Below are 27,259 nucleotides of genomic sequence, written 5' to 3' on the forward strand. Positions count from 1 at the left end.
GTGTCTCGTGATGGGGTTACTACAGTACAGCTAGGATCACATGTATGTCAGGTTCTACGTCGTTTAGGTCCGTCGGGGGGGGGGGGGCCGAATGATGAAGAACCAGACGCTAAAACAGTGGCACCAGTGTGCCCTATTGACTATAATGGGATCAGCCACTTCCTCACTGAAAAGGGCAGAGAGAAAAGTCCTCCATGTGGAGCTTATCTCTCTGCCGATGTCCCACAAATGAAGTCTAGTGACCCCTTTTTTGGTGAATTGAGCACCAGAATGTGAGGACTCCTCCTACTGAAAGGACAGTAATGCGGGATAGTCAGTCAGTATTAGATGTGTGGGGTCCCCATCTCCGATACTGAACAAACTATAACGGCGAGTCTAGGTACCGCAGCGCTGCCCATTACAGTCCCTGGACCAAAGATGTTGGGGGGCCCCCGTAGATCTAAGATTGAAGGCCTTTACCATGTCAAAAGTTCGCCATGGGGCCCCACCATTCCTAGTTAGGCCACTGCGTCACACATAGACACCCCCCCCCCCCCCCCCCAACTAACATGAGGGCAGAATCCCACAGACAGCAACCTCTGAGGGACCCCCCTCTCCCCGAGGCTCCCAGGATCTGGCGCTCTCCCCTTCCATCATCCATTCCCACAAGACAGTCCTCAGAGATTTCGGCTCCAGCTTCCTCTATAGAGCACAGAGCTGTGATGGAAGAGACCCCGCTCCTTCCTGTGACATCCACCTACCAGGAGCAACTCGGCTCCAGCCCTGACTCTCTTACTATAGTGACCGTACAGCCGGCACTCTATTCGCCACATGTAAGATGGAGGAGTCATGTGTGTACACGTGACAGGCGGCGGCAGGAGGTCTCCGCCATATTAGAGGTGGCAGGCTCGGTCTCTGTAATCTGCAGAACACTTCACCCAGGACATGGACGCAAGCAGTGGTTTGAGCGGAGACTCCGCGGCGAGAGTGGCCGGCAGTGTGTCTCCTCTAGCCCAGGGGCCAGAAGAAGTCCTGAGGTACCGCTCCCCTCTGGTGTCTCGATATGCCAGCCGGGAAATGGCCTTCAACTTCAGCGACAGCAAGAAATTCCAGACCTGGAGGCGGCTCTGGTTGTACCTGGCGCAGGCCCAGCGGGTAAAGTAAACTGTGCAGAGTGAAGGTGATGTGTGCCCAGAGCGGGCACTACTGACTGATGGCGGCTGGCATAGGGCGCGCGGGCGACTGACGGGCGTGCAACACGTGTGTGTATGTGTGTGTGTCGCAGCGACCGCTCTCAGCACGTGCGCGCTCTCTATGTGTCGCAGCGACGGCTCTTGTGGCTGTAAAATCATTCTAGCGAGGACCCTTAGTAAACTGTCGCAAGCCGCCGGACCACTGATCAGACATGTGCTCACTTTGTATAGGGCAAATAAATCTGTCGCAGCGATGCTTCTTACAGAAGTCTCAGCTGTTTGCAAAAAAAAAAAAAAAAATGCATTAGATGGTTAATAATTCCAGGGCTATGGTGACTTGGGGCTGCTGGATTGGAGAGCTGTCGCTGCGATGACCTCTGTATTGGGCGCCTCCTTGTTGGGGCTTTACACTCTGACTTTTTGTAGCCCTGGTCATCAAGTTGAACTATTTAGTGACTCCTGCAGCCCAAGCGATTGCAGACAGTCAATGCATTCAGTGGGCCTGTAGCTAAATAGTTAAAGGGGTTTTCCAGGCAAAAAATGTTTTGTTTTTTTTTTTACAGTGCCTGTCACTGCTATTAATTGGTTAATAAATGCACCCATATACCTTTTAACACGTTTTGAGTGATTTCTGGGTGATTCTGGAAGCTCCTGGTATCTCCTGCATTTGTTTACAAGGTTCCGCTTCCTGCTATGTAACCTCCTCACTAATCCCTCCTCCTTCGCTCCCCCTCTCTATCTCTCTAACTAGCCCACACTTCCCTACCTACTCAGCCCGACCCATATTATATACTTGCCCTCCACACTTCTTCCTGTGAGACTGCCCTTCCTCCTCCAGCGATGATCCACCTGTACTGCGCATGCGTGGACGCTCACTAGAGGTGAATTACCAGCAGCAGTGTGTACCCTCAGTAGGAGGAGTCGTCTCACCGGAAGAAGCCTGGAGGGCAAGTTTAATTCAGGGCACTGTCTGATTTCTAACGGTATATAATACTGATGTCAGAAAACATGAAAGGTCCTCTTTAAAGTGGTCGTTCAGGGCCTGAACATTTTTGATAGGTCATCAGTATCAGATCGGTTGGGTTATGACACCTGAACCATGAACCAATCAGCTGATGCGGTTGCCAGATAGCAAATATATGATTTGGAGCAGGGTTGCAGTTCCAGGCTCCACCACTACAGTGCATGGAGCGCTGTACACTGTATACATCTTCTGGTCTGTACAATGTAGCGGTGGCACCTGGAACTGCAACCCTGCTAGGAATAGGAGCAAGGCTACATCATCTAATCAGTTTAGGTGTTGAACTGGACAGATCTGATAATAGGTCATCAGTAATAAAAATGTTCTGATCCTGGACAACCCTTTTAAATCAGTTAGTAACTCTTCAAAAAACTGCTCCGTGCACAGGATGGAACTAGAGGTCACTCCTCTCCTATTCAGGTAATAGGCACAGAGCCTTTACTTTGCCATGTGCTTATAGCTCGCATAGGGATAGAGCCGCTTCTGAACCAGCCGGATTAGCTGATCAGCACAGAGTATCTGGTGGGTATCAGGCCATTACTGATCTGAGATTATTCATCTCTCCTAAACATAAGCCATAAATGTAAAAGACCCAGAATACCCTTATAAGTTAAGGCCCCACATTGTAGAAACACAGCTTTTTTTTTTTGTTACATTTTTTTTTTGAGCCAAAGCCAAGAATGGATACAAAACAAATGGGGAATATATAGGGAGTTCTTCTACCTTTGCCTAATCCACTCCTGGCTTTGGCTCAAAAACTGCAGCAAAATCTGCAACAACAAAAAAATCTGCGTTTCTGCAATGTGTGCCTCAGGCTTATGGTGCTGCATGTTATTCTAGTCGTCCTGCAAAATTTGCAAGAGTCTCCTACACAATTGTGCTTAGGTACAATTTGTGACTCCAAAGTATCTCTGGCACAACAGTAGTGTGATATGGACGTGGACAGCTGCCATACAAGCCATAGTAGGGCATAGGCCAGAAGCATTGGCACTGTGACTTATTAATTTATAATGACAACTGTGAAAGATCCGAATTACACTAGTGACCCTACTGACTTAGAAGTGGGGTCTGCCATGGTTTCCTTTGGTTTAATAAGTCTAGCGCAGCTCTTACCATCAAAACCAATGGAAACCTCAACTGAATGAACATTGCCTGAAAGGGGTTTCATTGCTGGGGCGCTCGGGTACTGCTTTAAAAATCTAGACCCCGTTTCTGTGATCAGCAGGGGTGGATCCAGGGCCAGGCGAGCCGGGCAACCGCCCGGGGCCCCGCGGCCGGGACCTAACAAAATGGTCCCGGTCGGCATGTCCCGACTCCAACTGAGCTCAGGGTTAAAGCAGGAGCTGAGCTCACAGCTCCTGCTTTAAACACCTATGTATTTCAGCTCATCGGCGGTAGGACGCCGATGAGCTGAATGCATAAGCGTTTAAAGCCGGAGCTGTCACAGCTCAGCTCCTGCTTTAACGCTGAGCTCTGGGCCTCCGGCATTTGTAGCCGCGATGTGATGACATCATCACATCGCGGCTACAATATGTGTATGAGGGAGAGAGCTGCGAGGGAACGAGGAATGGTGAGTGTGTGTGAGTGAGTGAGTGAGAACGGCATGGCACTGGGGCAGATGAAGGGGGGGAAGAACAGCATGACACTGGGGCAGATGGAGGGGGGAGAATGGCATTACACTGGGGCAGATGGAGGGGGGAGAATGGCATGACACTGGGGCAGATGGAGGGGGGAGAATGGCATGACACTGGGGCAGATGGAGGGGGGAGAATGGCATGACACTGGGGCAGATGGAGGGGGAGAGAACAGCATGACACTGGGGCAGATGGAGGGGGGAAGAACAGCATGACACTGGGGCAGATGAAGGGGGGAAGAACAGCATGACACTGGGGCAGATGGAGGGGGGAGAATGTCATGACACTGGGGCAGATAGAGGGGGAGAGAACAGCATGACATTGGGGCAGATGGAGGGGGGAGAACGGCATGACACTGGAGCAGATGGAGGGGGGGGAGAACGGCATGACACTGGGGTAGATGGAGGGGGGAGAACGGCATGACACTGGGGCAGATGGAGGGGGGGAGAAAAGCATGACACTGGGGGCAGATGGAGGGGGGGAACGGCATGACATTGGGGCAGATGAAGGGGGGGGAATGGCATGACATTGGGGCAGATGAAGGGGGGAGAATGGCATGACACTGGGGCAGATGAAGGGGGGAGAACGGCATGACACTGGGGCAGAGACGGGGGGGGGGAATGAAACTGTGGGCAGATAAAGGGGGAGAATGGCATGAAACTGGGGACAGAGATAGAGGGGGGGACATGAAACTAGGGGTAGATGAAGGGTGTATATGAAAATGGGGGGGAGATATAATTTACGGGTGATTGTAGGAGGATTATACGGTGTGGAATCACATGACAATTGAATGAGAATGGGTGGAGTCAACATAAAAGTGGGCGGGGCCTAATTTGCTGCGGCGCGCCGCACGTTTTGTTCCCTCTTTCTAGTCTTCAACAGTTGGGAAGTACAGGTTAGAAGTGCGAGACCCCCAGTAAGTAGGGCCCCGCCAAAGTCAATTGCCAGGGCCCCGCAAACCCTGGATCCGCCACTGGTGATCAGCGATGTGCTTTGTGGACGGGGGTAAGAGCTGTTCATTATATAACCCTGTCCTGGGGGCATTTTGAAAACCACTTTTTGTCCTGTCTCCATAAATGTTCTGCACTTTGAGATATGATGTCCGTTCCTCCTTGTATTATGTGCCGCCTGAACTTTAAGATCTCCTCTTATTTTTAGCCAAGCAGGAGGTGGTATGCACTGAGGACTATCTTTAGTCTCAAGGATTTTTTCCGATGGTAACCTTTCTGCAGAACCAGTCCCCCGTATAGTTTTTCATATGTCCTCCATCTCGGTGACTGTTTTCATGCAGACGCTTTTATCAGCAGGGTCGGAGTGCTTAGTAATTTACTTTCCAATTGATGTTTTAGAGCAAGTCCCTCAGATTTCATTAAACCATGTAGGCGTTCAGTGAAAAGGCCTATTTATAAGTCTGTCGTACCATGCGGATGAAGGCCTGATTCCTCTCCCAGAACATATAATTGCTTGTTTCCCCTCTTTTGTCTTGCCTTCACTTCATTTTTTTTTTTTCTTCCTCTCCAGATTTCATGTTTAGACTTTTTCTAATCCTAAAGTAAAGTTTCTCCTTTCCAGCCAACTTAAGGCTGAGGCCCCACGTTGTGGAAACGCCGCTTCTTTTTGTTACAGGTTTTGTTGTAGTTTTTTGAGAGAAAGCCAGGAGTAGATTAGCTAAAAGGTAGAAGAAGTATAAGGGCCCGTTCACACGGGCACAGAGGGGGCAAATTATGGCGCGTATTCCACGTCATAATCCACCCCCTCACAATGGTGGTCTATGGAGACTGTCAGGCTTCTTTTTTTCCGCGAGCGGCATGTTGCCGCTAGCGGAAAAAAGAAGTGAGCTGCCCTTTCTTCAGGCAGATTCCGTGGCTTGTTGAGCCACGGCGTCCGCCTGGCGGCAGCAACCTCTGGAGTCAGCCCATTCATTTGAGCCGACTCCGGAGGGGGAATCCACAACAGTCGTGGCAGGCGGGCTTTGACCCGAGAGTGACGCTGCTCCCCGCGTCACTCTTGGTGCCAAAATCCGCCCCCCATGTGAACTAAGCCTAAGAGCTTCCTAGATATTTCCCATTCCTTCTGTAGCTATTCTTGGATTTTGCTCAAAAAAAGCAACAAAATCTGCAACAAAAAAGTTGCGTTTTCGCAACGTGGGGCCTCTGCCTCAAAGGGGGTTTCCAACTCCTTTTTGCTCCTGCCCTTAGGGTATGTTGTCAATAACAGATGAGGTTGGGGTCTATCATCTGGAACCCCATCTGGTCCGCTGTTTGAAGGGGCTGCTGACCTTGTGCATGTTCCATGACCTCTTTACTTTTTACATTTCATGCAGCATGTTTCATTGTGGTCATGCAATATAAATTACAGTCTTATCCCATAGAAGTGTATGGGTTAGGCTGTAATTACATTGCACGGCAGCTATTTAAAAAAAAAAAAAAAAAAAGGGCACGTGATGTAAACAGTGAAGGGGTCACAGTGATTGCTGATTAACAGGGGTCCTGTGTGTCAGAACTCATCTTGATCTCGTATCAGTGATGGGCTGGGAAGCCCAACACTTGAGAATGGTGCCCCTGAAGATCCCCTGAATGAAGTGCATGGCCATCACTTCATTTGCTTTTATGGGGACTATGAGGACAGTAATCTCCATAGAAGTGACTGGAGAACTAGTCACACAACCATACCACTTCTCCATTCACATTTATTACTTAAGAGAGGTTGTGGATCCTTGTTCTCCTGATCCCCTGTAGATAGGAGATAAGTGTATATACTGTAGTACTACAACCCCATTTATAGGGTTTTTTGGGACTAAAATATCGATGACCTGTTCTTAGGAGGGTCATCAATATCAGAAGGGCAGAGATCTCACACCTTACACATTAGCTGTTCAAAGCAGCACAGACCATGTTACATGTCCAGCTCTGTTCTAGTAAAGTGAATGGGACTGAGCTGTAATACCTGGCACAGTCACTATACAATGCATGGCGCTGTGATTGGTAAGTAGTGAAGAGGTTTATACTGCATTTGTCTGAATGATTCGATCTCTTCAAATGGCTGATTGTTGGGGTGCGAGTGTCAATAGGTTATCGGTAAATCCCCTTTAAGACCATAGTTTTTACTGTTTCTATGTTTCTTCTTATACAGAGTCTGGGGCTACCAATATCCGAGGAACAGATCCAAGAGCTAGAGGCTAACCTGGAGAACATAGACTTCAGGATGGCAGCCGAAGAGGAGAAGCGTTTGCGGCATGATGTCATGGCTCACGTACATACTTTTGCACACTGTTGTCCAAGGGCAGCACCCATAATTCACCTGGGAGCCACTTCCTGTTATGTCGGGGACAACACCGTGAGTTTCTTTTTTCTTGTATTTTTTGTATGTTCCCTATGAACATCAGATGGTTGGTTCTGCAGAAACTGTCGAGTTCCCTTGGAATTCATCCCAGATATGTTAATAAAGTCCATTATGGCACAGATAAAGAGAAGTACAGGACATGTAATACTGCCTCAGCGGTTAAGTGGGAAAGGGCCTGACATGACGCCGGGTCCCTTTCTGTAATTGATATGGCTGGGCCTGACTCTGGGATCAGGAATCATCAGGCTCCGGATCTCAGGGGCCCCTTTGGGGACAGGGCCTTGGGCAATTTTAAAAAAAAAAAGTGATCAAAAAGTCATCCATACCAAACATTGGTACCAATGAAAACTACAACTAAAGAATCTTTACATGTTTCCGTCAACAAAACAGTAAAAAGTTCAAGGATTACAGTGAACCCAGGAAAATTGATGTATTATTTGTAAGGGCGGTAAAATATGATCAAATATAAATATGGTATTGCCAAAATTGTAGTAAGCTGCCAAACAAAGATGCCATGTCATTTTTAATGCAGAGTAGACGCCGTAAAAACAAACTGCAATAAAAATTGTTAGAATTGTGGGTTTTTTCACATTACTTCCTGAAAAAGGTTAAGAAAAGCCAATCAAAACATAAGTACCCCAAAATGGTGCAATGACAATACAACTCTTCAGGCAAAGAATAAGCCATATAGCTATATTGTAAGAAAAATAAAGATGTTCTGAATCTTGAAGGGCGGGGGAAGGAAAATATTAAAAAAGTCACCGAGCATTAACCTACAAACTACCCTGAGTCCTTAAAGGGTTAAACGAACGTAAAACGAATGTGATCTGAATAGAGCCTAACATGTGGGACCACTATACATGTATTATCACAAGCCTGTCCCCTTGTTGGCAGAATGTTTACTGCTCTCACATTTTGGTTTTCTTATGTTCTCAGGACCTTATAGTTCTCCGTGATGGTTTTGATCTACTTCTTCCAAAGGTGAGAATTGTTAGCTACGAGAAAGCAAACCAGTGTAAGAATTCTGGGCTGTAGTCTAATAGTCTTGTTGTCTTTTCCTATCTCTGGTTCATAGCTTGCTCGGGTCATAAGTCGCTTGGCAGACTTTGCAGATAAATACGCTGATCTTCCAACATTAGGATTCACCCACTACCAGTAAGCCATTGCACAGCTGCTTTGTTTGTGACCTTGTGTTATTTGTGCTTCATGCCCACTCGCTGATCACAAAATGATTGCGCCAATAATCTCTGCAGTGACGTACCGAGCTGGTGTTTTGCACATGGACATTTTGTTTCACATTTAGTTGCAATTTTATTTATTTATTTATTTAAGTGCATCCCTGGCATTATACCATTTTCACACTGCAGGTTTTTTTGTTTTTTTTTTGAGCAAAAACCAAAGTTACATTTCAATACATATCTGTTGTGGGAAAGTAGCTTGGTGCCGGACCCAACTAGACTAGTCAGAGACAGGGACATAAAATCTGGTGCAAACAAGTTTATTTTAAAAAAACAAACAAACATCACTTCAGGTACAAATTAAGCACTATAAAATACAGCCTTAACTTCAGGCAAAAACAAAACCCTGCTCGTCCGAGCACTAACTTATGGTATGAAGCTAACTGTACTTGTGGCTACGTACCAGCTACATGAACAAGCAAAATAGCACAGTACCGTCTCACCAGACTTTCAGTATCTCAGGACAGATCCAGGCGCCTCCTCTCGCTTACAGGATCTGACCTGAAGTGCAGGCTCTACAGCCTTTTATGACCCAGTAGCGAGCCAAGACCAGCCTGGAATGTGTCGTAGTCATCTAAAAACAGGCCTTTACAAATTTTCACCAGGTTGTGCATATCCTGCCTAGGACCCACCTGCAGCAGAAAACCATCGTCTGGCTTGTGATGTTTCATAGACCGCTTCCCGTGTGTCTAGCTCAGGTTTCAACCATTGCGTTGGCAGCTGAACATGCTCCCTTTTTTCAGCGTTTGCATTGGATTTGTTGATACCCCACCCAGTATACTTGCATTTTATTTTACTGTGGGTTAACCACTGGCGATTTCACTCCTGTGAACTTGCAGAATATGTTCATATTTGGCAGATTTTATGCAGACATTTTTGCAACTGAATAATTGTGTCCATACCTGTGAATGCAGCATCTGCAGTATGTACAGTACAGGGGGTGAATAACCATATTCAGAGGAGTATAAAAGTTGCATATGTACAATATGTCTGCCGCATGTGAATATAGCATGATTCTTTGCAGACAAAAACTCCAAAACACAAGTCTAACTGTGCTGGAGTCAATGGAGCCTATTAAAGGATGAAAAATGGTTAGGCTAAGGACCCACATTGTGAAAAGCAGCAGAAAAAATGCTGCGCTTTACAGTACTAGGAAAGTGAATGAGATTTTGGCTAATCCCATCCATATATTATGGAAAAGAAAACGCTACAGAAAAGCTGCATTTTTCAAATACGCATTCGTTTTTGAAAAACACAGCATGTCAGTTTTACCTTTGGAAATTCATGTTTTCTCTATAGATTTAATAGGAGAAGAAATACCGCCGTGTTTTTTATCTGCATTTTGCAACATGGGACCTTGGTCTTAACGTGATATACCTTTTAATCTTATACCATGTCATGAATTGCATTTGACAAGCAGAGTTCCAATAAGGGGGTCTTTTATTAGAGTGCATGAAAGACCTGACATAGGGAGAGGGGTTCTCACAGTAACCTGAGGACGACAAAAAACAGTTTGTGTTAAGATAGCTGACAGTAGTCCGGGCCGCCTTTATCCTGTCCCAGAAACTAAAAATGAAGGCCTAAAGTCCAAACAGCTAACGTTAGGTTCACACTAGCGTTCAGGTTTCCATACGGAGACCGCATCCACTTAAATAGCGGTTATATGTGCAAAGCAACAGATCCCATAGACTAGAAACATTCTGTAAGGAGGAAACCAGCTTCTGCGGTGGAGACTCCAACACAAGTGTGAATGTAGCCTAACAATGTTAGAGACAAATTGCTTGAAAATATGCACAACTACACAAATGCAAGGATTCAGGAGGACTGTACAATTTCTCTCTTGTAGACCCGCCCAGCTGACCACTGTTGGTAAACGTGCTTGTCTTTGGCTTCAAGATCTATGTATGGATCTACGCAACTTGGAGCGTGCCAGAAATGAACTCCGATTCCGGGGGGTAAAGGGCACAACTGGAACCCAGGCCAGCTTCCTGCAGTTATTCGATGGAGACCATGACAAGGTACTGCTCTGAGTCTTCAAATTAACCCTGTGTGAATTACATTTTTGTTGAAAAGCTTTTGCTCTTATAAATTTATTTTTAAAAAATCTCACTTTTTTACTTTATCACTGCAGTCAAACAGCTGTAGCCTCCATGAGTCTTTCCCAGGGAATAGTTTTTGAGGCATTTTATACAGTCTACTAAAATCTTAATTGTTTTATTGACCCTGGTTTCAGAAAGCACTCCTTCAGTTATAAACAGGTGAATAGAAGAAACTGTGTAATATATCTTTTTAAAGAAATAGTTTTCTTCTTCACCGCTAGGCTACTAGCTCACAGAATGAGGCAATAAATCAATTAACCAGCCGACGGGAAACTTATTCCTCAACATAGAGCTCTAGGTGTGAGGCTGAATAGTGAGATATAAGTCGTGTGTTCACACAGAGTTTTTTGGAGCGGATTTTAATACGGTATCCGCCTCAAAATCCGGCTCCCATTGACTTCAATCTGGAGCGGAATGCCGCGACTGGATGCCAGTACACTGCATTGGCATCCCGTGGCTAGCCACGCGGAAGAGTTCACACGCGGAGTGCAAAGTCCCCCATGTGAACATACCCTAATGTAAAACCAACAGATAGAAGAGGAGGAGCCAGAAAACGGCTTAATAAGAGGAGAAGATCTCCTTAATTTTATATATATTTTATATCCACCTTTACTATTCATTTAGGAAAAGTTGCTAATTGCTGGAGGTACACGCTGAAATTCCCTGTAACAGAGGGAGACTGTTCACACTGGCTTCTATTAACAAATGGTTCATTTTTGTTTAGGTGGAAGAGTTAGACAGACTGGTGACCAATATGGCAGGATTTAAAAGGTAATTTATGACCAACAAATGTTCTTAAGAATGTGTGACTTTTATATATATATATATATATATATATATATATATATATATATATATATAATATGTTGGGAGGATTAAAAGATCATTGCTGATTGTGGTAATATTGAGTGTACTGTTGCAATATACATTGTGTAATCTGTACACAGTACATACCTAAACTCCCTCTAGTGGCAACCAAAATGTAATGCCTTAAAGGGGTACTCCCACGTCGCATACTTACCTGTCTTCGTTCCTCTAAAATCTTCTGTCTTCCGGCTTTGTTTCGTCATTGGTGGGCGGGGTCACATATGCAAAGCCAAGCGGCGAGATGCCGCCGGCCCTGCGTGCGCGCTCATACACCAGTCTACCCTTCACAATGCAAATACAGACCTGACACCCTGCGGGTCTGTATTCGCATTGTGAAGGCTAGACTGGTGTATGAGCGTGCACGCAGGGCCGGCGGCATCTCGCCGCTTGGCTTTGCATATGTGAGCCCGGAGCGGAATAACAGCATCGCTTCTGCCGCTGCTGTCTTCATGCAGGGCAGAAGCATAGTGATGTGCCTGTGCCAGCGTCTAACAGTCCCCAGCATCCGCCTATTACAGCAGATGCCGGGGAGTTAGACGCCAGCACAGGTGAAGCCAGCAACATCGCTATGCTTCTGCCCTGCATGAAGCCAGCAGTGGCAGAAGCGATGCTGTTATTCCGCTCCTCCGCCCCCCGCCCCGGAATAACAGCATCGCTTCTGCCGCTGCTGGCTTCATGCAGGGCAGAAGCATAGCGATGTTGCTGGCTTCACCTGTGCCGGCGTCTAACCCTGTATTGGCGGCCCCTTCCCCCAAAGGGTAAACTACCCCCCTCCCCCTCCAGGCTCACTCCCGTGCACTTAGCCCCTCCTCCCTCCCCCCTCAGAGCAGGCTGACACATCACTTGACTCAGGAGCAGCTAGGTCAGGGCTGTGGCCACAAAAAAATGAATAAAGTGAGATATTGGCCAAACAAAGCAGTTTTGCTGAAGCAATGTATTTAGGAAAAGTCTTACATTCACATTAATAAGCATTATAGATAGGATCCTTGTGATGGGACAACCCCTTTAAATCTATATTTGTGTTGGAGTCCCATATCATTCTTTAAAAATATAAATGATTACATATATAATAATATATATAGCGGGTGCGGAAAGTATTCTGACCCCTTTACATTTTTCACTCTTTGTTTCATTGCAGCCATTTACTAAAAGCAAAAAAGTTCATTTAATTTCTCATTAACATATACTCAGCCCCATCTTGACAGAAAAAAACTGAAACGTAGATATTTTTTAAATTTATTTAAAAATAAAACTGAAATATCTCATGGTCATAAGTATTCGGACCCTTTACTCAGTATTGAGTATTTGCACCCTTTTGAGCTAGTATAGCCCTGAGTCTTCTTAGGAACGATGCAACAAGTTTTTCACATCCTGATTTGGGAATCCTCTGCCATTCTTCCTTGCAGATCCTCTCCAGTTCTGTCAGGTTGGATGGTGAATGTTGGTGGACAGCCATTTTCAGGTCTCTCCAGAGATGCTCAATTGGGCTTAGGTCAGGGTTCTGGCTAGGCCAGTGAAGAATGGTCACAGAGTTGTTCTGGAGCCTCTCCTTTGTTATTTTAGCTGTGTGCTTAGGGTCATTGTCTTGTTGGAAGGTGAACCCTCAGCCCAGTCTGAGGTCCAGAGCACTCTGGAAGAGGTTTTCTTCCAGGATATCTTTGTACTTGGCCGCATTCATCTTTCCTTCAATTGCAACCAGTCATCTTATCCCTGCAGCTGAAAACCACCACCACAGCATGATGCTGCCACCACCATGTTGTTGGGATTGTATTGGGCAGGTGATGAGCAGTGCCTGGCTTTCTCCACACATACCGGTTAGAATTAATGCCAAAAAGTCCATTCTTCATCTCATCAGACCAGAGATTCTTATTTCTCATAGTCTGGGAGTCCTTCATGTGTTTTTGGCAAACTCTATGCGAGCTTTCATATGTCTTGCACTGAGGAGAGGCTTCCTTTTGGGCCACTCTGGCATAAATCCCCGATTGCTCAGTTTGGCTGGACGGACAGGTCTAGGAAGAGTTCTGGTCGTCCCATTCTTCTTCCATTTAAGGAATAATTAAGGTGGCGGGCACCAACCGGGGAATTAGCGCTGCGTGTCTACTGTATAGAACAGTAGACACCTGGTGGCTATGGTACTAGCACGGCGGATGTTGGGAAGGGGTTAATAAATTAGCAAAAATATCTACATTTTTGGGGGGTCAAGATGGGGTGCTGAGTGTACATTAATGAGAAATAAAATTAACTTTTTTGCTTTTAGCAAACGACTGCAATGAAACTAAATGAAAAATTAAAAGGGGTCTGAATACTTTCCGTACCCATTGTGTTTTTTGTTTTATTTATTTATTTTTTGTTAAAGGTCATATATAGTTACTGGACAAACGTATAGTCGTAAAGTGGATGTAGAAGTATTGTCAGTCCTGGCCAGTTTAGGCGCCACCGTCCACAAGGTGGGTATAAATCTTTGTGTACTGAGATACTTTTTAATGATGTTATAATCTTTATTAATTTCCACAGCAAACTTAAATCAATTTGGGGGTGGAGAACCCCTTTTTTCATACTAATGACCTATCCAGTGGATAGGTCATTAGTATGTGATCTGTTGGGGGTCCAACTGCTAGACACCAGACAGCTCAGCTATTGAAGCAGCCTCTGGGCACCAGAAACAAAAGCAACAACTGATCTGTGCAAGTTTGGGATGTTAGACCCCGACAAATCACATACTGAAGACCTAATCTGTGTATAGGTCGTCAGTATGATAAAGGGGGTTTCTGGCCCCAAATAGTTTTAACTATTCTGATATCTTCCTGCTGGCAGGGAAGGTGGGATGTTAAGGTGACTATAAACAGTACTACAGGTTACATACCAGTATGGTGTCTTCAGCTGTCATGAGCTGATGTCGGAGGTTTTTCTGTATACTCCTAGAGCCCTTTTCATTAAGTTGTGTTTTTATGAACTTTTGTGCAGTCTGGTGTATACATCAGTGATTCATAGGCTTGGATATACAGTATTTCCTCCATGTTGAGTGTCCCATTTTATTTTACAGAATTCTGGTATTAATATATAGCTATAGTCACCCTATAAAGTTAATATACTGTAAACACTGCTCCTGAACTAAGGAATACGGGGAGATTTCAGCTCTAAACTCCACAGATTTGTAAATGGAGCACTGGACTATGTTACTAGATTTACCTGAGCCTCAGTACAAGAAAGCTTGTTGACGCACTGTTACATCTGTTGTTGACTTAGGTCAAATTCACAGCTGCACAGAAGGGGTGCATTTGTGTGCCTCAATTTTGGCCGCACTTCTGTGTCTGACTTCAAGTCTAATGACCTGAATAGACAGCATCACCGATCCCTATGAGGCTTTCAGGTCAGGCTAGGACCAGCAGCTGCAATACGGGTGCAAAATTTGTCCATATTGCACTTGGACTTTGGAGAAATCTAGGTGGAGCGTGTTCATTTCTACAAGACTTTTGTGATGTCTGCTGCTTGGTGGGAGTTGAGGTTTAGGTATGTTAGTTGTATGGTACTAGAGGTGTCTGATGGCCAATTTAAGGGGGTGGCCCAACCCCAATTCAAATTTTACTACTGATGAGCTACCCACAGTTCAACACTATGTGATCTGTCAGGGTCTGACACCCAGACCCTGCACAGATCCATTCTAGCAGCTTCCTGGTAGTAGTGACCTGGAGACTGCTACAGTAGAACAGATGATCTGTGCGGTGTCTGGGTGTCAGAGCCTTGACAGATCACCTGTGGACAGGTCATGAGTATAAAATTTGACTTGGGGCTGGACAACCCCTTTAATCCATCTCTGACGGTTAGCTGGTCTTGCCACTATCCACAGCTCCACATCTAGATTTCTTGTTGGCATGTGAAATGTGCTGTAGAGATCTGTAGCTTAACTTTAAGGTGTAAATAGATTTTTGTGCCCCCATATAAGAGTGTCGTTTTATCTTTTCCACAGATTTGTACTGATATTCGCTTGTTGGCCAACTTGAAGGAAGTTGAGGAGCCATTTGAGAAGGAACAAATAGGCGAGTTCTCCTGTCCAACTTGTGGGAATAAAATTACAACTGTGTGTTTTTAAGGCGTCCATAAACATTCAGTGTCTTTTGGTTGAACATTTGCATGCATGGCTGATGGAGTGCATAATGGAGCCTGTGTTGCTGATGCTAAAAATCTTCTAGAGTAGGGCCTCTCAAACTTTTTTTTTACTTGGGCCTCACCAGTCAATCCAGTTGTGATGCTGAGGCCACACCAGCAAAGAAACAATACCCTCAACAGAGCAGCACACATAATACCTGTATCAATAGGCAGCACAAAATGCCTCAGCTGCAGCAGCGACAAATAACATCCAGCAGAAGGTACCCTCCCCCCAAAACAAAAACAAACACCAACCACAGTGCAGCACATTTCACCCAGATGGTGCCAAATAAACATCTCCATGCAGAAAAGACTGCAGCTGAAACACTCCTGGTGAACGATCAATGGATCTTATGTTATCACAGGTGTTTTAGCCTTTTTAGTTCCAGAGACTGCACTTATAATGCAAGACTGGGATTGTCAGTCACTGCTGCATGCTGAGGAGGGGGGTCCTGCACCCCACCAGCTGAGTGAAAGAAAAACACCAGATCTACCTGATGTCAGATGAAGCCATGGTTCTGTGCAGGATGCAGTCAGGCTCCTGTAGTATATGGTGACTGCTGATAATGCAACCACTCACACACCTACAATTCATGAAGCGAATGGATGTTAACATTACAAATGCACACAGATAAAGATATGAGCACCCCACTAGTACCAGCACCCTCCAAACATCGTAATAGGGCCTTGCCAAACCGTGTCCAGGTTCCCCATGTCTTGTGAGTCCTGTTACTATAAAAGCTTTATTTGTGTGCATTTGAAATGCTTGCATCCACCCCCTCTGGATTGTAGGTGGTTGTATGCTGTACCTGAGCTATCTTCACCATATACTACTGGGGCTTGTCATGCATCCTGCAGAGAACCTTGGTGTCATCTGATATGAGTAAATGTTTGTTTTTTGTTTGTTTTTTTTAGTGATATGATTTCTAGTGACGTTTCTTTGCAGTAAAATATCACCAGGTAGTGATCCACACCAGTTTGAGATGCCCTCTACTAGAGTACTATGCCACCGGTGCCGTATATAGTTGGGCGGGAGAGATAATAATTCTCTGTTTCATCAAATTTTATTAGGTAAATTTTCAAGTATAAACATCAAACAACACATAAGGGTTATGCAAGGATCACACTAGCATTCTGGTCTCTGTTGTGCAGGCTGCCGCCATCAGCTAATAGTCATACTCAGATAGCTCAATGTGAAAAGTAAACTAAGATTATAAAGATTGAGCTCAGAAAAGCCATCTAGACATGACCACTCTGGATTTCTTCTCATAGAATTGTAATTCATTAGTTTGCTCCTGCAGAAATGTAAGTATTCCACTTACTATGTGACATTTCAGATGGTTGGTTTGATTATTTATTTTTGTGTGTTTTGGTTTTTTTTCGTCTTTGTAAGGGTATGTTCACACGGCAGAAAATGGAACATACCACATGGCTAGCCGAGACGTAATGCCGATGCAATGCACCAGCACCCCACTCTGGATTAGGCCTAATCGGGGGGAGCCTCGTGCCGTGGACGCTGCAGCTGAGTCAGCCGCGGAATCCACGGCAAGATGGGGCGTCTCGCTTCTTTTTCCTACTACTAGATAGCGGAGAAAAGAAGCGAGCGGCTTGGCAGGTGGATTCCACGTCAAAATCTGCTGCCAAAAAGTCTGTGTGAACTAGCCCTAAGTGTTGTCGTATGTCAGCAAGTATTGTTTCTTTTTGTTCAGGACATGTTAGCATGGAATCTTTTCTTTTAAGTAGCAGATTATTTATTAAAATCTAGGACTATAAAGGTCATGTAACTCTGTACATGTGATAGTATTTGATAGAATATTTTCCATACTATTATCTTCATCTTAATTTCGCTTTAGGGTCCAGTGCGATGCCCTACAAGAGAAATCCTATGCGTTCTGAGCGTTGCTGCAGCCTGGCCCGCCATCTCATGACGCTTATTATGAACCCGCTACAGACAGCTTCTGTACAGTGGTTTGAGCGCACACTGGATGACAGCGCCAATAGGTAAGGTTACTCCCCTGTGATCTCTATTGGATATCTCTAAACTACACATCTGACACATGTGAGCCTAGCTTTACGTGATAGCCTAGCTTACAGTGAGTGGTGTCATAATCTAGAAGACATGCAGCAAAGGCTGTACATCTTTATTCAGAGGATTGTGACACTGCTTTTTGCAACCCCTTCCCCCTGCCCCTGAAAACACCACTTCAATCTGTTAGTCTGGAAAGAGGCACATGTGACCACTAGCATTTCTTGTACAATAGGTTTTGTTCAGAAGCTTATACATCTATATATAAGTGGAGGGTCGTTTACTTTTCTCTGTATCCTTGTGTTTCTTCCTCAGACGTGTCTGCTTAGCCGAAGCTTTTCTAACTGCAGATATTGTACTCAGCACTCTGCAAAATATCTCTGAAGGACTTGTGGTGTATCCTAAGGTAATGTAGACTCAGCAAGACTAATACAACCCTGACCTCACAGTAGCAACAGGGCTAAGTTTTACTTAAAAGGGAGAATTCTACCAGCTAAATCTCTTCTAAACACTCATCTGCTGTCATAGGACTGACTAGTAGCATAGTGATCATAGTGTGCAAGCTTTCTACTGAGAAAAACCATCTTTTATTCCATATGCAAATCAGCTTTTTAGTGCACCACGGGCGGGGCCACCCCAAAATAGAAAGACTGATGTGTCCCATAGACAGCACCACTTTACAGCAACCACAAAAGATGTTCCAGTCGGTGTGGCCTCTCCTCAAATGCACTCAACAGGATTGGATTTTGTGGGAATTTTTTAATTAATCAGCTTTAATGTTTAATAACCCCGTAGGGCAGACTTATTATGCCTTGTTAAACCAGTTGTCTGTTTAAAAAAAAAAAGTGTTTTTTTTTAACGCAAATGTTTTGTTGAACAAGGGAACTGCATGAGGTACACCTTCTGTTGTTTCAGGGTTTATCAAGACTGGTGTTAATAATGCCAGTCTTCATAAATCTGCCCCTTTATATCCTAAAAAAATAACAAATTCTGCAAAAAATGCGCTCCCCCCTCCCCTTCCTTTTTTTTTCTCCCCCATAAACTTGTATGTAGGGAGACAAAACAGCAATACTCAGTAAATAGCACTCAGTAAAGTGTTTTACTGAGGTTTTGTTACCTTCGGCCTCGATCATTGATCCAGCATTTCAAAAATTGAATTTTAACCAAGACCTAAAAGACCCCTGAAACAGTTAAACAATGTTATCTAGCCTGGAGGTTTCCTGAAATAATAATGTGCTCGCTGGTTGTCCTAATGTATTATTTAGCGCTCTTACATCATTTGCATAATAGTGTGGCATTATGAAATATGGATGAACGTTTGGTTTGCATTATCTGAATAAAAACTTCAGCTCGTGTGAGATCTGATCAGTGCTGTATTCTATTATTCCCTTTCTTAGGTGATTGAAAGGCGTATCCGGCAGGAGCTTCCATTTATGGCCACAGAGAATGTGATTATGGCGATGGTGAAAAGTGGCGGCAATAGGCAGGTTGGTTGCACAGTCTCTGTATCAATACCATAGCAATACGTTTTGCCATAGGGCCAACCTCTGGGATCTCTGATAGTTTGCCTTGTCTTACAGTTATCAGCCCAACCCTTTATAACTACGTACTCCGTGCTTATTTAAAGAGGATCTGTCACTAGCTCTGGCATGAGCATTTTCTTGGTTCTTGCGGCTCCACTGATGTTAGAAGTGATTGTGTTTTTTCACCGCTTATAATTTGTGTGTGCACTGACCTCGAGCGTGATCTCATAAGATCAGGTTGGTTTATGCTATAGAGGATAGAGCTCAATATTGGAGACTACCCCATATTTTGGTCCCCCACAGGTCTCTTTGTGGGCAGTCCCTTGTTTGTTTAGATTCATGTAGCTTTAGTAATATAATCCATATATACTGCTCATAAAGAGAATTTATGTGAAGAAAGCTCAAAGTGAACCCATCACAAGGTATTGAGACGTATAGATCTTAGTATTCCAAACCTGTTTGCCCCAGAAATTTTTAACAAATCCCTCAAAGGCTGAGGCACAATGCAGAAAAGCAGCTTTTTGTGTTGCAGATTTTGCTGCAGTTTATTGAGCCAAAGCCTGGATTGGATTGAGTAGAATGGAGAAGTATAAGAGCTTCCAATAGCCACATACTCACCTTTGAGGTTTGCAGCTACTTCAACCCCGATAGTTTCATGGTCTCTTTGTTTATTTAACCATTATGGCAGCCAAACACGGGACACAGTGGTCACATGCTGTACACACTGACCCCAAAGACCATTTTGGAACAATAAAACAATTGATTGTGAGCAACAGAGTGTTAGATTTGTGAATACAGGTCTAATTATGGGGGGTTTCTGTATGCAGCTATTCTAAGTTACCAAAAAGTTGAAAATTCCCTTTGACAACTTTTTATTAGAAATTCTATAGACCGGAAAACCCCTGTAAAGGGTATTAATGTCCTATATACAGAAGTGAGCTATTTCTGACTCTACTTGTGTCCCTATCTTTTTAGGACTGCCATGAGCGGATCAGGGTGCTCTCTCAACAAGCCGCTGCTGTAGTAAAACAGGAAGGTGGAGACAATGACCTGATCAACAGAATTCGATCTGACCCCTACTTTGCTCCTATTCATGGACAACTAGAACAATTGCTGGACCCAAAATCTTTCACTGGGAGGGCTCCTCAACAGGTGAGATTAGTACCACACCATTTTATTTAATACAGCAATACCAGGCTACATTTTATGTTAGGGTCGGGTGCCATGGGTGTGATATGAACACAGAAGCCCAAGTCGACTGCTGGGGACCACTGCTGCTTTAAACAGCAGACTACTGTTAGTCCCGGGTGTTAGACCCTCACTGATATGACATTGATGACCTGTCCCCAACCTCAGGATACACCAACATTCTCCACTGGTCAATTACTATTATGTGTAAAGTAGAGTTTCTCTAGTCATACATCTCCTAGTTAAAGAAGTTTACTAAAGCCTACAATCCATTGCCATATTACATTAACCCAGTATAGTGCTCAGAACCAACCATTAATACCCAATTTATACCCACATTGCCCATTTTATGCAGTGCAGACCTGTCTATACAAGAAGCAGCTCACCAATAATGATACCAGTGGGGCTGAGCTGCAATATCACACACAACCTGTGAACAGATTTGTCTTTTTGTTTTTTTGGGAGGAGCAGCCATGTCTTCCTAATACTGGACAACCCCTTTAATAGCTTGTACTGTGTCAGATACTGGCATACAATGTACTGTTAATACAGTCATATTGAGTCCAGTTATAAATGCTTTAGTGCTAAATTAAAAACTTTTTCTGGCCCCAAATTACTTTTACTGGTGACCATAGGATATGCATCTATCCAGTATCTGATCTGTGGGGATCTTATCCATGGACCTGCAGAGATCTGCTCTGACAGCCTCTGGTTGCCTGAAGCTGGTGCAGTGAACGGGGATCACTTGCAGGCTACTTTTATTCAAGTGTTGGTTCCAGGGAATTGCAGTGTTGACGTAGCACTTGGGTAGGAATAGACTACACATGCACCCATCTACTACAGCAGCTTCCTGGAACCTGGAGGTTGCCATAGCTGTTGATCTGTGCTGGGTCTGGGTGTCTGACCGCTCATATCAGATACTAATGCCTTATCGTATATATGGGTCATCAGTATGAAAAAAAATCCATTTGGCACTGGAAACCCCACTAAGAATATGTATAGCATAGAATTACAAAAGTACTAATTAATATGTATGCGGTATATACACACAGACTAATGTTCTGGCGATATATAGCGATGTAATATATAATATATAGGTATATAGAAAAGTGACCAACAAACCAGCCAATCACGTAATGTATATAAGTATATCCCAACTTTCTTCCTCAATGTTGGAGAAAGAAGAATCAGAAATATTGGATGTAACCATGCAAAATCCTTTGTTGTTAATGGAGAGACTGCTTACCGAGGTGTCTGGCAGTAGCTTACTACCCTCTCCTGCTTGGCAGAGCCACATAAGGGTTGTGCCATCAAAGGTCTAGTGTGTGTGTGTGTGTGTGTGTTGGTATCTTTAACCCCTTCCCGCCGATGGCATTTTTTGATTTTCGTTTTTGACTCCCCTCCTTCTAAACCCCATAACTTTTTTATTTCTCCGCTCCCAGAGCCATATGAGGTCTTAATTTTTGCGGGACAATTTTTTCTTCATGATGCTACCATTAATTATTCTATATAATGTACTGGGAAGCAGGGAAAAAATTCAGAATGGGGTAGATTTGAAGAAAAAATGCATTTCTGCGACTTTCTTACAGGCTTTGGTTTTACGGCGTTCACTGTGCAGCCAAAATGACATGTCCCCTATATTCTGTGTTTCGGTACAGTTCCAGGGATACCAAATTTATATGGTTTTATTTACATTTTGACCCCTAAAAAAAAATTCCAAAACGGTGTTAAAAAATTTTTTTTCTAAAAGTCGCCATATTCCGACAGCTGTAACTTTTTTGTTTTAAAAACTATTTTTATTAAGAAGTACAGAGCACTAGATTGCATGACTATTCAGCAAACAAAAAATATAAGGTACAATGCACAACTTTCATTTTGTTTTACAATGCAAATAAACATATCTTAACATAACAATGGAAGCGTATGGGATGGGGCGGAGAGGGGAAGGGTAGCGGGGGTGGGAGGGAGAGAGACAAAACCAGGGGGGGGGGGGACAAACCAATACAAAGGTATGGGCAGGGAAACATCGAGGCAGGAGAAATGAAGAGCGGTAAGCACATCAAGGTTATAAGAGAAGAAAGGAAGATGTATCTCTCAATGGCTGTGTTAAAGGCGGTAACAAAAGTTGTCTCAATGTGAAGTGCCGAGGCTTGGGTGCTGATTCGAAAGCAAATAGCGTACCAAGATCGTGTCTCTTGCAGCTAACCAGGGAGACCAGGTCTTGAGGTATGCTGGTCTGGACATAGTGTTCCAGTGAGCTAGCTCCTCCAGTCTACATATTTCTGAGGCTTTTAGGACCCAGTGAGTGAATGATGGGGGTGAAGTATCTTTCCAGTACAGGGGTATGAGGAGCTTCGCAGCAGCCAATAGGTGCGTCGCCAGATCCTCCCTTTTAGGAAGGAAGGTGTCATGGGGCAACCAGAGAAGGACATGTTCAGGAGCTCGGGGGAGGGTGGTTGAACAGATCTTATCTATTGCATCTAACACAGCGGTCCAATATGGTTGTATAAGGGGGCAGTGCCACCATATGTGTGCAAGATCTCCGATTCCAGATGAGCATCTCCAACATGTGTCAGGAACAGTAGAGTCAATGGAGTGGAGCCAGGAAGGGGTCTTGTACCAGCGCGTGGCCAGTTTGTACGAGTTTTCCTGTATCCGGACACATCTGGAGAAACCATGGGCATTGGCTAGTAATTTGTTTTTGTCCTCCTGCGTCAGCTGGATGTGTAAGTCAGATTCCCAATGAGTCAAGAATCCTGGGCTAGAATCAGCAGTGAGGGAGAGTAGGAATCGGTATAGGCGAGAACATGCGCCTCTGACCTGTAGGAAGTCAGTAGAGAACGCCTCCAGCCACGAAGTACTCTCCGCCGACTGCCACTTCGATAGATAGGATTCACAGGTGGTAGAGAAGTCTATACATTGCAAAAAATTAGTTAAGACAAGGCCTGTTTTCTGCAGAAGCCAAGATGTCGTTGGTGAAGTATCCGGCTCAAAGAAGGAGAATAGGGTGAAGTGACGGAGCCTATTCCAAAACGATGCCAAGATTTCCCGCCGTGGGTCGATTAAGTAAGGGAGAAGGTCCAGCGGGAGGGTAGGCCTTGGGTGAGATAGCAGGGGGGTTGATTTATTCAGATAGGACCAGGCAGATGTTACACTATATAGGAGAGAGCTGGTTGTAGGCAGAGGTGGCCTAATGCCCCATAGTGCTAGCCTGTCAGCTAAAGAGCAAAGGTGGCTTTCTAGTCGGATAGCTAAGTTATCACTATCGGCCTTGGGGGAAGTCAGGAGGAGCCAACGCTCCAGTTGATGGGCATAGTAATACGTCTGGACATCAGGTAGCCCGATCCCCCCCTTGTTTGGAGGTTGAATGAGTTGTGAGTGCTTAATTCTTGGACGCTTTTGGTTCCAAAGGAAGGAAGAAAAGAGGCGTCTAACTTTATCAAGATAGGACCTGGGGAGTTTGATAGGGATCGTGCGTAGCAGATACAGTAGTTTGGGAAGGACATACGTTTTCAACAAGTTCTTCCGGCCTAACCATGAGATACAGGGGACGTTAAGGTTGTTGAACTGATCAGTGATCTGCTGGAGAAGGGGGAGGTAGTTTAAAGAGAAAAGGTTAGCCGGGTCGCTGGGAATCCTAACCCCCAGAAACTGGATATCAGACTGGGTCCACTGAAAGGGGGAATCAAGCCGCAACTGGTTAAATAGGGAGAGGTCTAGTGTAATATTCAATACTTCTGACTTGCTAAAATTAATTTTAAAGTTCGATACCCTGCCAAATTCGGCAAAGAGCGAAGTCAACCGTGGTAACGCAGTAAGTGGATTCGACACCAGGACCATTAGGTCGTCGGCAAATGCTGCTGTCTTGTGCTCAAACCCACCCACCGGGATTCCCGCGATCAGTGTGTCCCGCCTAATAGCCTGGATCAAAGTTTCCATAACCAAAATAAAAAGGGAGGGCGACAGGGGGCAACCCTGCCTAGTGCCATTGCTTATCCGAAACGGGCGAGAGAGAGTGCCATTAACCCTAATTTTAGCACTAGGTTGTCTATATAGGGAGAGAATAGCGTTCACAACAGCTGTAACTTTTTTATATGTAAGTGTACGGGGATGCATAGGGCGTCTTTTTTTGCGGGGCCGGGTGTACTTTTTAGTTCTACCATTTTTGGGAAATGTTATTGCTTTGATCACTTTTTATTCAAATTTTTATCAGAATCAAAACAGTGAAAAAACGGCGGTTTGGCACTTTTGACTATTTTTCCTGCTACGGTGTTTACCGAACAGGAAAAATATTTTTATAGATTTGTAGAGCGGGCGATTTCGGACGCGGGGATACCTAACATGTATATGTTTCACAGTTTTTAACTACTTTTATATTTGTTCTAGGGAAAGGGGGGTGATTTGAACTTTTAATACTTTTTATATTTTTTTTATATTTTTTTTTACTTCTTTTTTTTTTTTTGCATTTATTAGACCCCCTAGGGGTGTTGAACCCCAGGGGGTCTGATCACTAATGCAATGCATTACAATGCTAATGCATTGCAAAAAATCATCATCTCTTTTGCAGGCTGCATAGACCAGCCTGCAAAAGAGAGAATTTGCAGACCGGCTGGGAGCCTTTAACAAGGCTCGCGGCTGTCATGGCAACATGACGTCGGCCCTGGAGCATGCTCCAGGAGCCTGCGATCCCTGCCAAAATGGCGGCGCCCATGCGCCGCCGGGAAAATGGCACCTCCGGCGCCTTTGACAGCAGCGCCGGAGAGGTTAATGCCTCCGATCGGTCCGGGGACCGATCGGAGGCATTAGAGCCGGTTGTCTACTACTTAAAGCAGTAGACACCCGCGCGGCTATGGCGGCCGCCCGGCTCCCGGGCGGTCGCCATAGTTACAGACCCGACATGCGCCGTACTATTATGGCGCATGTCGGGAAGGGGTTAAAATATACTAAACTAAAGTCTGTTTCGTATATTTACAAAGATATTCATTTGTTCATTCATTCATTCTTTCCTCTCTCTCTTTTGCCAGGTGATGAAGTTTTTGAAGGAAGAGGCGATTCCTTTACTGACCCCCTACCAGAATAAGATGGATGTGAAGATAGAGCTGGACCTTTGATATGTGCCAAGATAACATTTATTTTGGAAATAAAATAACCAGATGCATTTGAGTGTTCATTTTTGGGAAATCAAGTTCTTGACTGCACTGCCTGCTACTATTCTACAGAATGTGTACTGTTGTATTTACTGTGTTGCAACTTCCTTGATATTATACTTGACAACCTGAAGACTGTTTTTGCTGAAATTCTTGAGAATTTTCTTCAGCCTTCCTAATTTCTTCACTCAGCCCTCGAGTAGCAATGTAAACCTCATACAAATGCTTAAAGACTAACTATGTTAAAGTGTAAGATCTCTGCATGAAATGGCGTCCTTTGTATAAAATCATAAATCACACATATCTGACTCCTGTCCCTGTGCAGTCTGCCCAAGCTAAGGCTGCAGAATAAAACAGAAGTGTGCGTTATTTTAAAATCTTTTTTAATTTTTTTTTTGACCAGAACACGCTCATTCAAGTCAATGGGTGAATGTGGTCATTTTGCACAGACCTTTGCTAGGCAATGCTCTGAAAATGGCATTTGTGCAGCCACATGACTTTTTTCAGTGGGTTGGACAAAGCTAGATCTCTTTTTATTCTTTTGGGGGAGGGACGTGACATATTGATATAAAACAGACAAAGCTAATGGCACAAACAGTCAATGTCTTCATGGATGTGTGAATAAGGCCTTAGTCATCAATGAGTCATTTTTATATTGTTTATTAGGTTGGCAAATTTTATATCTACATCAGATGACAATGCAGAGTTGACCAAAGAGGGGTCATTTTAGTTAGTCGCTACTGCTACATTCACTGGTATCCATCCTGAATGTAATGGGGCCAGTTTATTAACACCCCCGTCTAAACGGGCTTTTAGCAAAGGGCATTTTATCCTGAGTAGGATACGTTCAGAGAGTCTGCTGAGATACCAGCCACTTGTAACACCTGTAATTCCGAAGTCGTAGGGGCTAGAAAGCAAGACGAAAGATCGTGTTTGTAGCCCACCTAGATTTTGAGATATCACGGGTTAAGGGAGCCCTCACACGGAGTTTACGCTCCGCTCATTCTGAACGTAAACTCGTTCAGAATGAGCGGCGTAAAAACAGATCCCATTGATTTCTATGGCTGCTGGCATATGCGTGTTACCCATTGAAATCAATGGGAGGCTTGTTTTTTGTTTTTTTTAAAAAAATTTTTTTACCTACTGCTTTTAATGTGCGCGCATATGCCGGCACCCACGGAGTCTGTGGCTGAGTCAGCCGTGGTGTCCGCCTCGCGACAGCACCCTCCAGACTAGGTCCGTTCATTTGAGCCTAATCCGGAGCAGAAAGCTGCGATGGGATGCTGTGCACTGCACTGGTATCGCGCCGCAGCGGAATCTGCACACCCGGAAACACGTGAACTAGCCCATACAGTCAATTTAGCTGTAGTCTGCTTTGCCATAACTTGCACCAAATGTATCATTGCTGCTAAATGTGCACATTTGTACATCTAACACTTCTGTTTTGAGATGTTACTCCATTTTCTACACAAGTGGTTCTCAGCCTTTGGTGCACGTACCCCAGGGGTTATGTACCGTGGCTAAGAACTACTGTTTTATTTTACATGCTGCACTGCATGCAGGTCCCCCCTGCCCAGGACAGACGTCTACGCATGACCACAGGCACCATCCTTACTTTAGAAGCGTGATGAGTACTTTCATCGGTACTTATGTAGGTGCTCATTGTAGTTATTGACACACCAGGAACCAGTGGTAAGGTGCACATGTCACTCACCAGTCTGTTCCAAGCATCAAATCCTGACACCACAGTCGGCCCTGAGACAGAAGTGGGGAACAGTGATAAGCGATGAATTCAGCTAAGCACTGGCTCCTGGGGCAGAAGTAGCCCCTTCACATGAGCTGAGCGCTTAAGCCAT

At 44.6% G+C, this 27,259-nt stretch overlaps 1 protein-coding gene across 1 annotated transcript; it reads left to right on the top strand.

The window, feature by feature from the left end:
• Nucleotides 1–861: 861 nt before the first annotated feature.
• ADSL (adenylosuccinate lyase) lies at nt 862–25,536 on the top strand. The gene is made up of 13 exons (XM_075287746.1): nt 862–1,134; nt 6,960–7,163; nt 8,106–8,150; nt 8,245–8,324; nt 10,254–10,425; nt 11,231–11,277; nt 13,730–13,820; nt 15,341–15,410; nt 17,373–17,520; nt 17,861–17,951; nt 18,943–19,032; nt 20,044–20,220; nt 25,281–25,536. Exons 1-13 carry the CDS (start codon nt 925–927, stop codon nt 25,365–25,367), a joined length of 1,512 nt encoding a protein of 503 aa, XP_075143847.1. The 5' UTR covers nt 862–924; the 3' UTR covers nt 25,368–25,536.
• The last annotated feature ends 1,723 nt before the right edge of the window (nt 25,537–27,259 follow it).

Source organism: Leptodactylus fuscus, chromosome 9, assembly GCF_031893055.1.
Source record: "Leptodactylus fuscus isolate aLepFus1 chromosome 9, aLepFus1.hap2, whole genome shotgun sequence".
NCBI lineage: Eukaryota > Metazoa > Chordata > Amphibia > Anura > Leptodactylidae > Leptodactylus > Leptodactylus fuscus.